This window comes from Oncorhynchus gorbuscha, unplaced genomic scaffold (genome assembly GCF_021184085.1).
Source record: "Oncorhynchus gorbuscha isolate QuinsamMale2020 ecotype Even-year unplaced genomic scaffold, OgorEven_v1.0 Un_scaffold_1018, whole genome shotgun sequence".
NCBI lineage: Eukaryota > Metazoa > Chordata > Actinopteri > Salmoniformes > Salmonidae > Oncorhynchus > Oncorhynchus gorbuscha.
In genome coordinates, this window is record NW_025745931.1 from 180,001 (window position 1) to 192,500 (window position 12,500).

The 12,500-nt window shown below is 49.4% G+C and overlaps 1 protein-coding gene across 1 annotated transcript in view; it reads left to right on the forward strand.

Moving 5' to 3' along the window:
* The window catches only part of LOC124021004 (neurotrypsin-like), a gene marked incomplete at its 3' end in the record, with an annotated part of 58,375 nt that overhangs the window by 11,401 nt on the left and 34,474 nt on the right, over positions 1-12,500 (forward strand). The window contains exons 4-5 of the mRNA XM_046336318.1: positions 478-628; positions 4,247-4,425. Coding sequence (XP_046192274.1) covers positions 478-628; positions 4,247-4,425 — 330 coding nt within the window. The remainder of the gene's footprint in view (positions 1-477; positions 629-4,246; positions 4,426-12,500) is intronic.

Genomic DNA, 12,500 nt, shown 5'->3' on the forward strand with positions numbered 1-12,500 from the left:
GGTTAGGGGGTAGTAACTGTCCTCTGTGTTAGGGTTAGGGGGTAGTAACTGTCATCTGTGTTAGGGATAGGGTTAGGGGGGTAGTAACTGTCCTCTGTGTTAGGGTTAGGGGTAGTAACTGTCCTCTGTGTTAGGGTTAGGGTTAGGGGGTAGTAACTGTCCTCTGTGTTAGGGTTAGGGGGTAATAACTGTCCTCTGTGTTAGGGTTAGGGTTAGGGGGTAGTAACTGTCCTCTGTGTTAGGGTTAGGGTTAGGGGGTAGTAACTGTCCTCTGTGTTAGGGTTAGGGGGTAGTAACTGTCCTCTGTGTTACGGTTAGGGTTAGGGGGGTAGTAACTGTCCTCTGTGTTAGGGATAGGGTTAGGGGGTAGTAACTGTCCTCTGTGTTAGGGTTAGGGGGTAGTAACTGTCCTCTGTGTTAGGGTTAGGGTTAGGGGGGTAGTAACTGTCCTCTGTGTTTCGGTGTGTCTGTGTCCAGTGGTAGCGTTGGTGCCAGTGAGGTTGGTGGGGGGGGTGTCAGCGTGGGAGGGGCGTGTTGAGGTTTTCCACGGGGGAGTGTGGGGATCCGTCTGCGACGACCAATGGGATGAGAGCGACGTGGAGGTCGTCTGTCGACAGCTGGGCCTGGGGTGAGAACACATACACCTTAAGCACACACACACACACACACACACACACACACACACACACACACACACACACACACACACACACACACACACACACACACACACACACACACACACACACACACACACACACACACACCTGACATGGATTTCAGCTATAGATTCTAATCCAGGAACCACATCCTCTCATAGCTATAGATCCTAATCCAGGAACCACATCCTCTCATAGCTATAGATTCTAATCCAGGAACCACATCCTCTCATAGCTATAGATTCTAATCCAGGAACCACATCCTCTCATAGCTATAGATCCTAATCCAGGAACCACATCCTCTCATAGCTATAGATCCGAATCCAGGAACCACATCCTGTCACCTTTTTTCCTGTGGGGCTCAGTTTGTAGAATATGGCGGTTTCAACACCAGGATGGTGGGTTCAATACCCACTGGGGCCAGGATGGTGGGTTCAATACCCGCGGGGGCCAGGATGGTGGTTTCAATACCCACTGGGGCCAGGATGGTGGGTTCAATACCCACTGGGGCCAGGATGGTGGGTTCTATACCCGCGGGGGCCAGGATGGTGGGTTCAATACAGGATGGTGGGTTCAATACCCACTGGGGCCAGGATGGTGGATTCACTACCCACTGGGGCCAGGATGGTGGGTTCACTACAGGATGGTGGATTCACTACCCGCGGACGCCAGGATGGTGGATTCACTACAGGATGGTGGGTTCACTACAGGATGGTGGATTCACTACAGGATGGTGGATTCACTACAGGATGGTGGATTCACTACAGGATGGTGGGTTCACTACAGGATGGTGGGTTCACTACAGGATGGTGGATTCACTACAGGATGGTGGATTCACTACAGGATGGTGGGTTCACTACAGGATGGTGGATTCACTACAGGATGGTGGATTCACTACAGGATGGTGGGTTCACTACAGGATGGTGGGTTCACTACAGGATGGTGGATTCACTACAGGATGGTGGATTCACTACAGGATGGTGGATTCACTACCCACTGGGGCCAGGATGGTGGGTTCACTACAGGATGGTGGATTCACTACCCACTGGGGCCAGGATGGTGGGTTCACTACAGGATGGTGGATTCACTACAGGATGGTGGATTCACTACAGGATGGTGGATTCACTACAGGATGGTGGATGCAATACCCGCGTGGGCCAGGATGGTGGATTCACTACACACTGGGGCCAGGATGGTGGGTTCTATACCCGCGGGGGCCAGGATGGTGGATTCACTACAGGATGGTGGGTTCACTACAGGATGGTGGGTTCTATACCCGCTGGGGCCAGGATGGTGGGTTCACTACAGGATGGTGGATTCACTACAAGATGGTGGGTTCTATACCCGCTGGGGCCAGGATGGTGGGTTCACTACAGAATGGTGGATTCACTACAGGATGGTGGATTCACTACAGGATGGTGGGTTCAATACCCGCTGGAGCCAGGATGGTGGGTTCAATACCCACTGGGGCCAGGATGGTGGATTCACTACAGGATGGTGGATTCACTACAGGATGGTGGGTTCACTACAGGATGGTGGGTTAAATACCCACTGGGGCCAGGATGGTGGATTCACTACACACTGGGGCCAGGATGGTGGGTTCAATACCCACTGGGGCCAGGATTGTGGGTTCAATATCCACTGGGGCCAGGATGGTGGGTTCAATACCCACTGGGGCCAGGATCGTGGGTTCAATACCTGCTGGGGCCAGGATGGTGAGTTCTATACCCACTGGGGCCTGGATGGTGGGTTCACTACCCGCGGGGGCCAGGATGGTGGATTCACTACAGGATGGTGGGTTCAATACCCGCGGGGGCCAGGATGGTGGGTTCACTACAGGATGGTGGGTTCACTACCCGCTGGGGCCAGGATGGAGGGTTCACTACAGGATGGTGGGTTCACTACCCGCTGGGGCCAGGATGGTGGATTCACTACAGGATGGTGGGTTCACTACAGGATGGTGGATTCAATACCCGCGGGGGCCAGGATGGTGGGTTCACTACAGGATGGTGGGTTCAATACCCGCGGGGGCCAGGATGGTGGGTTCAATACCCACTGGGGCCAGGATGGTGGATTCACTACAGGATGGTGGATTCACTACAGGATGGTTGGTTCAATACCCGCTGGGGCCAGGATGGTGGGTTCACTACAGGATGGTGGGTTCAATACCCATTGGGGCCAGGATGGTGGGTTCACTACAGGATGGTGGATTCACTACAGGATTGTGGGTTCAATATCCACTGGGGCCAGGATTGTGGGTTCAATACCCGCTGGGGCCAGGATGGTTGATTCACTACAGGGTGGTGGGTTCAATACCCACTGGGTCCAGGATTGTGGGTTCAATACCCACTGGGGCCGGGATGGTGGGTTCACTACAGGATGGTGGGTTTACAACAGGATTGTGGATTCACTACCTGCGGGGGCCAGGATGGTGGGTTCACTACAGGATGGTGGATTCAATACCTGCGGGGGCCAGGATGGTGGGTTCAATACCCACTGGGGCCAGGATGGTGGGTTTACAACAGGATTGTGGATTCACTACAGGATGGTGGGTTCAATACCAGCTGGGGCCAGGATGGTGGGTTCACTACAGGATGGTTGGTTCACTACAGGATGGTGGGTTCACTACAGGATAGTGGGTTCACTACAGGATGGTGGGTTCAATACCCACTGGGGCCAGGATGGTGGGTTCACTACAGGATGGTGGGTTCACTACAGGATGGTGGGTTCACTACAGGATAGTGGGTTCACTACAGGATGGTGGATTCACTACAGGATGGTGGATTCACTACAGGATGGTGGATTCAATACCCACTGGGGCCAGGATGGTGGGTTCACTACAGGATGGTGGGTTCACTACAGGATGGTGGGTTCAATACCCACTGGGGCCAGGATGGTGGGTTCACTACAGGATGGTTGGTTCACTACCCACTGGGGCCAGGATGGTGGGTTCAATACCCACTGGGGCCAGGATGGTGGGTTCACTACAGGATGGTGGATTCACTACAGGATGGTGGGTTCAATACCCACTGGGGCCAGGATGGAGGGTTCACTACAGGATGGTGGGTTCAATACCCGCTGGGGCCAGGATGGTGGGTTCACTACAGGATTGTGGGTTCAATACCCGCTGGGGCCACTCATTGTGTGTTCACTATGTAAGTCGTTTTCTCTCTCCCCCTTCTCTCTCTCCCCCTTCTCTCTCTCTCTCTCTCTCTCTCTCTCTCTCTCTCTCTCTCTCCCCCTTCTCTCTCCCCTCTCTGTCTCTCTCTCTCTCTCTCCCCCTTCTCTCTCCCCTCTCTCTCTCTGTCTCTCTCTCTCCTCTCTCTCTCTCTCTCTCTCTCTCTCTCTCTCTCTCTCTCTCTCTCTCTCTCTGTGTCTCTCTCTCTCTCCCTCTCTCTCTCTCTCTCTCTCTCTCTCTCTCTCTCTCTCTCTCTCTCTCTCTCTCTCTCTCTCTCTCTCTCTCTCTCTCTCTCTCTCTCTCTCTCTCTCTCTGTGTCTCTCTCTCTCTCTCTCTCTCTCTCTGTCTCTCTCTCTCTCTCTCTCTCTCTCTCTCTCTCTCTCTCTCTCTCTCCCTTCTCTCTCTCCAGGGGTGTAGCACGAGCGTGGGGTCAGGCGTATTTCGGTGCGGGGTCAGGCAGGGTGTGGCTGGATGAGGTGAGCTGCACGGGGAACGAGCTGACCCTGGAACAGTGTCCTAAAGCTGCCTGGGGAGAACACAACTGTCTCCACTCTGAAGATGCAGGTGTCTCCTGTACCCCTCTCACTGGTACACACACTACACAGGGGTCTCCTGTACCCCTCTCACTGGTACACACACTACACAGGGGTCTCCTGTACCCCTCTCACTGGTACACACACTGCACAGGGGTCTCCTGTACACCTCTCACTGGTACACACTACACACTGGTACACACTGGTACACACTGGCACACTGGCACACACACACACACACACACACACACACACACACACACACACACACACACACACACACACACACACACACACACACACACACACACACACACACACACACACACACACACACACACACCCTACACAGTAAGTACACTCACACACACACCCTACACAGTAAGGACACTCACACACACACCCTACACAGTAAGTACACACACACACACCCTACACAGTAAGTACACACACACACACACACACCCTACACAGTAAGGACACTCACACACACACCATACACAGTAAGGACACTCACACACACACCCTACACAGTAAGTACACTCACACACTCACAGACAGTCTGTCTGTCTGTCTGTCTGTCTGTCTGTCTGTCTGTCTGTCTGTCTGTCTGTCTGTCTGTCTGTCTGTCTGTCTGTCTGTCTGTCTGTCTGTCTGTCTGTCTGTCTGTCTGTCTGTCTGTCTGTCTGTCTGTCTGTCTGTCTGTCTGTCTGTCTGTCTGTCACAGTGTGTGTGTGTGTGTGTGTGTGTGTGTGTGTGTGTGTGTGTGTGTGTGTGTGTGTGTGTGTGTGTGTGTGTGTGTGTGTGTGTGTGTGTGTGCGTGCGTGCGTGCGTGCGTGCGTGCGTGCGTGCGTGCGTGCGTGCGTGCGTGCGTGTGTGTGTACAGGGTAATGTACAGCACCATATGTCATTCCAACGTGTGAATCAGATGTTATGGCACAACAGAGAGAGAGGGATGTTATGGCTAGGGGGTTGTTATGGTTACGACCCGCCGACCTGCTGTCCTTATGGAGGGAAGGCTCTTCATTCTCCTCTCCACACACACACACACACACACACACACACACACACACACACACACACACACACACACACACACACACACACACACACACACACACACACACACACACACACACACACACACACACACACACACACACACACACAGAGCCTGCTGAGCTGTTGTCCTGCTGAAGAGGTTTCCGTAACCTTGGCGTTCCTGTCTCCCTGGTCAGCTGGACTCTCTGTGGGCTCAGTGTCTCTCTGTGGGCTCAGTGTCTCTCCGTGACATCCTGTCTCCCTGGTCAGCTGGACTCTCTGTGGGCTCAGTGTCTCTCTGTGGGCTCAGTGTCTCTCTGTGGGCTCAGTGTCTCTCTGTGGGCTCAGTGTCTCTCTGTGGGCTCAGTGTCTCTCTGTGGGCTCAGTGTCTCTCCATAACATTCTGTCTCCCTGGTCAGCTGGACTCTCTGTGGGCTCAGTGTCTCTCCATAACATTCTGTCTCCCTGGTCAGCTGGACTCTCTGTGGGCTCAGTGTCTCTCTGTGGGCTCAGTGTCTCTCTGTGGGCTCAGTGTCTCTCTGTGGGCTCAGTGTCTCTCTGTGGGCTCAGTGTCTCTCCATAACATTCTGTCTCCCTGGTCAGCTGGACTCTCTGTGGTCTCAGTGTCTCTCCATAACATTCTGTCTCCCTGGTCAGCTGGACTCTCTGTGGGCTCAGTGTCTCTCTGTGGGCTCAGTGTCTCTCTGTGGGCTCAGTGTCTCTCTGTGGGCTCAGTGTCTCTCTGTGGGCTCAGTGTCTCTCCGTAACATTCTGTCTCCATGGTCAGCTGGACTCTCTGTGGGCTCAGTGTCTCTCTGTGGGCTCAGTGTCTCTCTGTGGGCTCAGTGACTCTCTGTGGGCTCAGTGTCTCTCTGTGGGCTCAGTGTCTCTCCGTAACATTCTGTCTCCCTGGTCAGCTGGACTCTCTGTGGGCTCAGTGTCTCTCTGTGGGCTCAGTGTCTCTCCGTGACATCCTGTCTCCCTGGTCAGCTGGACTCTCTGTGGGCTCAGTGTCTCTCTGTGGGCTCAGTGTCTCTCTGTGGGCTCAGTGTCTCTCTGTGGGCTCAGTGTCTCTCTGTGGGCTCAGTGTCTCTCCATAACATTCTGTCTCCCTGGTCAGCTGGACTCTCTGTGGGCTCAGTGTCTCTCTGTGGGCTCAGTGTCTCTCTGTGGGCTCAGTGTCTCTCTGTGGGCTCAGTGTCTCTCTGTGGGCTCAGTGTCTCTCCGTAACATTCTGTCTCCCTGGTCAGCTGGACTCTCTGTGGGCTCAGTGTCTCTCCGTAAATCCTGTCTCCCTGGTCAGCTGGACTCTCTGTGGGCTCAGTGTCTTCACCATAATGGACACTTGGGTAACAGGTGTTTTTAACTCTTTCCCGTGTTTATCCTCTGAGATCAGATCTGGTCTGTATTATTAATTATACCCGAATGAAAAGGACCGACTGTTCCTCTGTACCATCAACACCAGCTCCCTTCAACAGGAAGAAACAGATTGATCAGATTATCATGATGTCTGTGTCTGATCTATAGAGGTAATGATGTCTATAGAGGTAATGATGTCTATAGGGGTAATGATGTCTATAGAGGTAATGATGTCTATAGAGGTAATGATGTCTATAGGGGTAATGATGTCTATAGAGGTAATGATGTCTATAGGGGTAATGATGTCTATAGAGGTAATGATGTCTATAGAGGTAATGATGTCTATAGAGGTAATGATGTCTATAGAGGTAATGATGTCTATAGAGGTAATGATGTCTATAGGGGTAATGATGTATATAGGGGGAATGATGTCTATAGGGGTAATGATGTCTATAGGGGTCATGATGTCTATAGGGGTAATGATGACTCTGTCTGATCTATAGGGGTAATGATGTCTCTATCTGGTCTATAGGGGTAATGATGTCTATAGGGGTAATGATGTCTATAGGGGTAATGATGTCTATAGGGGTAATGATGACTCTGTCTGATCTATAGGGGTAATGATGTCTCTATCTGATCTATAGGGGTAATGATGTCTATAGGGGTAATGATGTCTCTATCTGATCTATAGGGGTAATGATGTCTATAGGGGTAATGATGTCTCTATGTGGTCTATAGAGGTAATGATGTCTCTGTCTGATCTATAGAGGTAATGATGTATCTGTCTGATCTATAGGGGTAATGATGTCTATAGGGGTAATGACGTCTATAGGGGTAATGATGTCTATAGGGGTAATGATGTCTATAGGGGTAATGATGTCTCTATCTGATCTATAGGGGTAATGATGTCTATAGGGGTAATGACGTCTATAGGGGTAATGATGTCTATAGGGGTAATGATGTCTATAGGGGTAATGATGTCTCTATCTGATATATAGGGGTAATGATGTCTATAGGGGTAATGATGTCTCTATGTGGTCTATAGAGGTAATGATGTCTCTGTCTGATCTATAGAGGTAATGATGTCTATAGGATTAATGATGTCTATAGGGGTAATGATGGCTATAGGGGTAATGATGTCTCTATCTGGTCTATAGGGGTATTGATGTCTATAGGGGTAATGATGGATTTAGGGGTAATGATGTCTATAGGGGTAATGATGTCTCTATCTGATCTATAGGGTTAATGATGTCTCTATCTGGTCTATAGGGGTAATGATGTCTATCTGATCTATAGGGGTAATGATGTCTCTATCTGGTCTATAGGGGTAATGATGTCTATCTGATCTATAGGGGTAATGATGTCTCTATCTGATCTATAGGGATAATGATGTCTCTATCTGATCTATAGGGGTAATGATGTCTCTATCTGGTCTATAGGGGTAATGATGTCTATCTGATCTATAGGGGTAATGATGTCTCTATCTGATCTATAGGGGTAATGATGTCTCTATCTGATCTATAGGGGTAATGATGTCTATCTGATCTATAGGGGTAATGATGTCTATCTGATCTATAGGGGTAATGATGTCTCTATCTGATCTATAGGGGTAATGATGTCTATAGGGGTAATGATGTCTATAGGGGTAATGATGTCTATAGGGGTAATGATGTCTATAGGGGTAATGATGTCTCTATCTGATCTATAGGGGTAATGATGTCTATCTGATCTATAGGGGTAATGATGTCTATCTGATCTATAGGGGTAATGATGTCTATCTGATCTATAGGGGTAATGATGTCTCTATCTGATCTATAGGGGTAATGATGTCTATAGGGGTAATGATGTCTATAGGGGTAATGATGCCTATAGGGGTAATGATGTCTCTATCTGATCTATAGGGGTAATGATGTCTATCTGATCTATAGGGGTAATGATGTCTATAGGGGTATTGATGTCTCTGTCTGGTCTATAGGGGTAATGATGTCTATAGGGGTATTGATGTCTCTATCTGGTCTATAGGGGTAATGATGTCTCTATCTGGTCTATAGGGGTAATGATGTCTATCTGATCTATAGGGGTAATGATGTCTATCTGATCTATAGGGGTAATGATGTCTCTATCTGGTGTATAGTGGTAATGATGTCTCTATCTGGTCTATAGGGGTAATGATGTCTATAGGGGTAATTATGTCTATAGGGGTAATGATGTCTCTGTCTGATCTATAGGGGTACTGATGTCTATAATGGTAATGATGTCTATAGGGGTAATGATGTCTATAGGGGTACTGATGTCTATAATGGTAATGATGTCTATAGGGGTACTGATGTCTATAGGGGTACTGATGTCTATAATGGTAATGATGTCTATAGGGGTAATGATATATATAGGGGTAATGATGTCTATCTGATCTATAGGAGTACTGATGTCTATAGGGGTACTGATGTCTATAATGGTAATGATGTCTATAGGGGTAATGATGTCTATCTGATCTATAGGAGTACTGATGTCTATAATGGTAATGATGTCTATAGGGGTAATGATGTCTCTGTCTGATCTATAGGGGTACTGATGTCTATAATGGTAATGATGTCTATAGGGGTAATGATGTCTATAGGGGTACTGATGTCTATAATGGTAATGATGTCTATAGGGGTACTGATGTCTATAGGGGTACTGATGTCTATAATGGTAATGATGTCTATAGGGGTAATGATGTCTCTGTCTGATCTATAGGGGTACTGATGTCTATAATGGTAATGATGTCTATAGGGGTAATGATGTCTATAGGGGTACTGATGTCTATAATGGTAATGATGTCTATAGGGGTACTGATGTCTATAGGGGTACTGATGTCTATAATGGTAATGATGTCTATAGGGGTAATGATATATATAGGGGTAATGATGTCTATCTGATCTATAGGAGTACTGATGTCTATAGGGGTACTGATGTCTATAATGGTAATGATGTCTATAGGGGTAATGATGTCTATCTGATCTATAGGAGTACTGATGTCTATAATGGTAATGATGTCTATAGGGGTAATGATGTCTATAGGGGTAATGATGTCTATAGGGGTAATGATGTCTATAGGGGTAATGATATCTATAGGGGTAATGATGTCTATCTGATCTATAGGAGTACTGATGTCTATAATGGTAATGATGTCTATAGGGGTAATGATGTCTATAGGGGTAATGATGTCTATAGGGGTAATGATGTCTATAGGGGTACTGATGTCTATAGGGGTACTGATGTCTATCTGATCTATAGGAGTACTGATGTCTATAATGGTAATGATGTCTATCTGATCTATAGGGGTAATGATGTCTACTGGGTTTATCATGATGGTGCTATCTGGCGCTGATAGCCCTTTAAATGAGAGTTATGGGGAAGGGTTTGACTGTGACACCTCTGACTGAGAAACTCGGGGAAGGGTTTGGCTGTGACACCTCTGACTGAGAAACTTGGTGAAGGGTTTGACTGTGACACCTCTGACTTAGAAACTTGGTGAAGGGTTTGACTGTGACACCTCTGACTGAGAAACTTGGGGAAGGGTTTGACTGTGACACCTCTGACTGAGAGACATGGGGAAGGGTTTGACTGTGACACCTCTGACTGAGAAACTTGGAAGGGTTTGACTGTGACACCTCTGACTGAGAAACTTGGGGAAGGGTCTGACTGTGACACCTCTGAGAAACTTGCGGAAGGGTTTGACTGTGACAACACTGAGAAACTTGGAAGGGTTTGACTGTGACACCTCTGAGAAACTTGCGGAAGGGTTTGACTGTGACAACACTGAGAAACTTGGAAGGGTTTGACTGTGACACCTCTGAGAAACTTGCGGAAGGGTTTGACTGTGACAACACTGAGAAACTTGGAAGGGTTTGACTGTGACACTTCTGAGAAACTTGGAAGGGTTTGACTGTGACACCTCTGAGAAACTTGGAAGGGTTTGACTGTGACACTTCTGAGAAACTTGGAAGGGTTTGACTGTGACACTTCTGAGAAACTTGGAAGGGTTTGACTGAGACACTTCTGAGAAACTTGGAAGGGTTTGACTGTGACACTTCTGAGAAACTTGGGGAAGGGTTTGACTGTGACACCTCTGACTGAGAAACATGGAAGGGTTTGACTGTGACACCTCTGACTGAGAAACATGGAAGGGTTTGACTGTGACAACACTGAGAAACTTGGAAGGGTTTGACTGAGACACTTCTGAGAAACTTGGAAGGGTTTGACTGTGACACTTCTGAGAAACTTGGGGAAGGGTTTGACTGTGACACCTCTGACTGAGAAACATGGAAGGGTTTGACTGTGACACCTCTGACTGAGAAACATGGAAGGGTTTGACTGTGACACTTCTGAGAAACTTGGGGAAGGGTTTGACTGTGACACTTCTGAGAAACTTGGGGAAGGGTTTGACTGTGACACCTCTGACTGAGAAACATGGAAGGGTTTGACTGTGACACCTCTGACTGAGAAACATGGAAGGGTTTGACTGTGACAACACTGACTGAGAGACATGGAAGGGTTTGACTGTGACACTTCTGAGAAACTTGGGGAAGGGTCTGACTGTGACACCTCTGACTGAGAAACTTGGGGAAGGGTTTGACTGTGACACCTCTGAGAAACTTGGGGAAGGGTCTGACTGTGACACCTCTGAGAAACTTGGGGAAGGGTTTGACTGTGACACCTCTGACTGAGAGACATGGGGAAGGGTTTGACTGTGACACCTCTGACTGAGAGACATGGGGAATGGTTTGACTGTGACACCTCTGACTGAGAGACATGGGGAATGGTTTGACTGTGACACCTCTGACTGAGAGACATGGGGAATGGTTTGACTGTGACACCTCTGACTGAGAGACATGGGGAATGGTTTGACTGTAACACCTCTGACTGAGAGACATGGGGAATGGTTTGACTGTAACACCTCTGACTGAGAGACATGGGGAATGGTTTGACTGTAACACCTCTGACTGAGAGACATGGGGAATGGTTTGACTGTGACACCTCTGACTGAGAGACATGGGGAATGGTTTCACTGTGACACCATTGACTGAAATAGTCAACGAGGTGTCACAGTCAAACCATTCCCTATGCTTAGAGGTATGAGGTCATTGCCAAGTAGGGTGTGTGTGTGTGTGTGTCTCTCTCTCTCAGTGTGTGTGTGTGTGTGTCTCTCTCCGTGTGTGTGTGTAACTCTCAGTGTGTGTGTGTGTGCGTGTGTGTGTCTCTCTCAGTGTGTGTCTCTCTCAGTGTGTGTGTGTGTCTCTCTCAGTGTGTGTCTCTCTCAGTGTGTGTCTCTCTCTCAGTGTGTGTCTCTCTCAGTGTGTGTCTCTCTCTCAGTGTGTGTGTCTCTCTCAGTGTGTGTGTGTGTGGCCCTCGGCCCTCTCTCCTCGGCCCCCTCTCCTCGGCCCCCTCTCCTCGGCCCCCTCTCCTCGGCCCTCACTCCTCGGCCCCCTCTCCTCGGCCCCCTCTCCTCGGCCCTCTCCTCAGCCCCCTCTCCTCAGCCCCCTCTCCTCGGCCCTCTCTCCTCGGCCCCCTCTCCTCGGCCCTCTCTCCTCGGCCCCCTCTCCTCGGCCCTCTCTCCTCGGCCCCCTCTCCTCAGCCCCCTCTCCTCGGCCCTCTCTCCTCGGCCCCCTCTCCTCGGCCCTCTCTCCTCAGCCCCCTCTCCTCAGCCCCCTCTCCTCGGCCCTCTCTCCTCGGCCCCCTCTCCTCGGC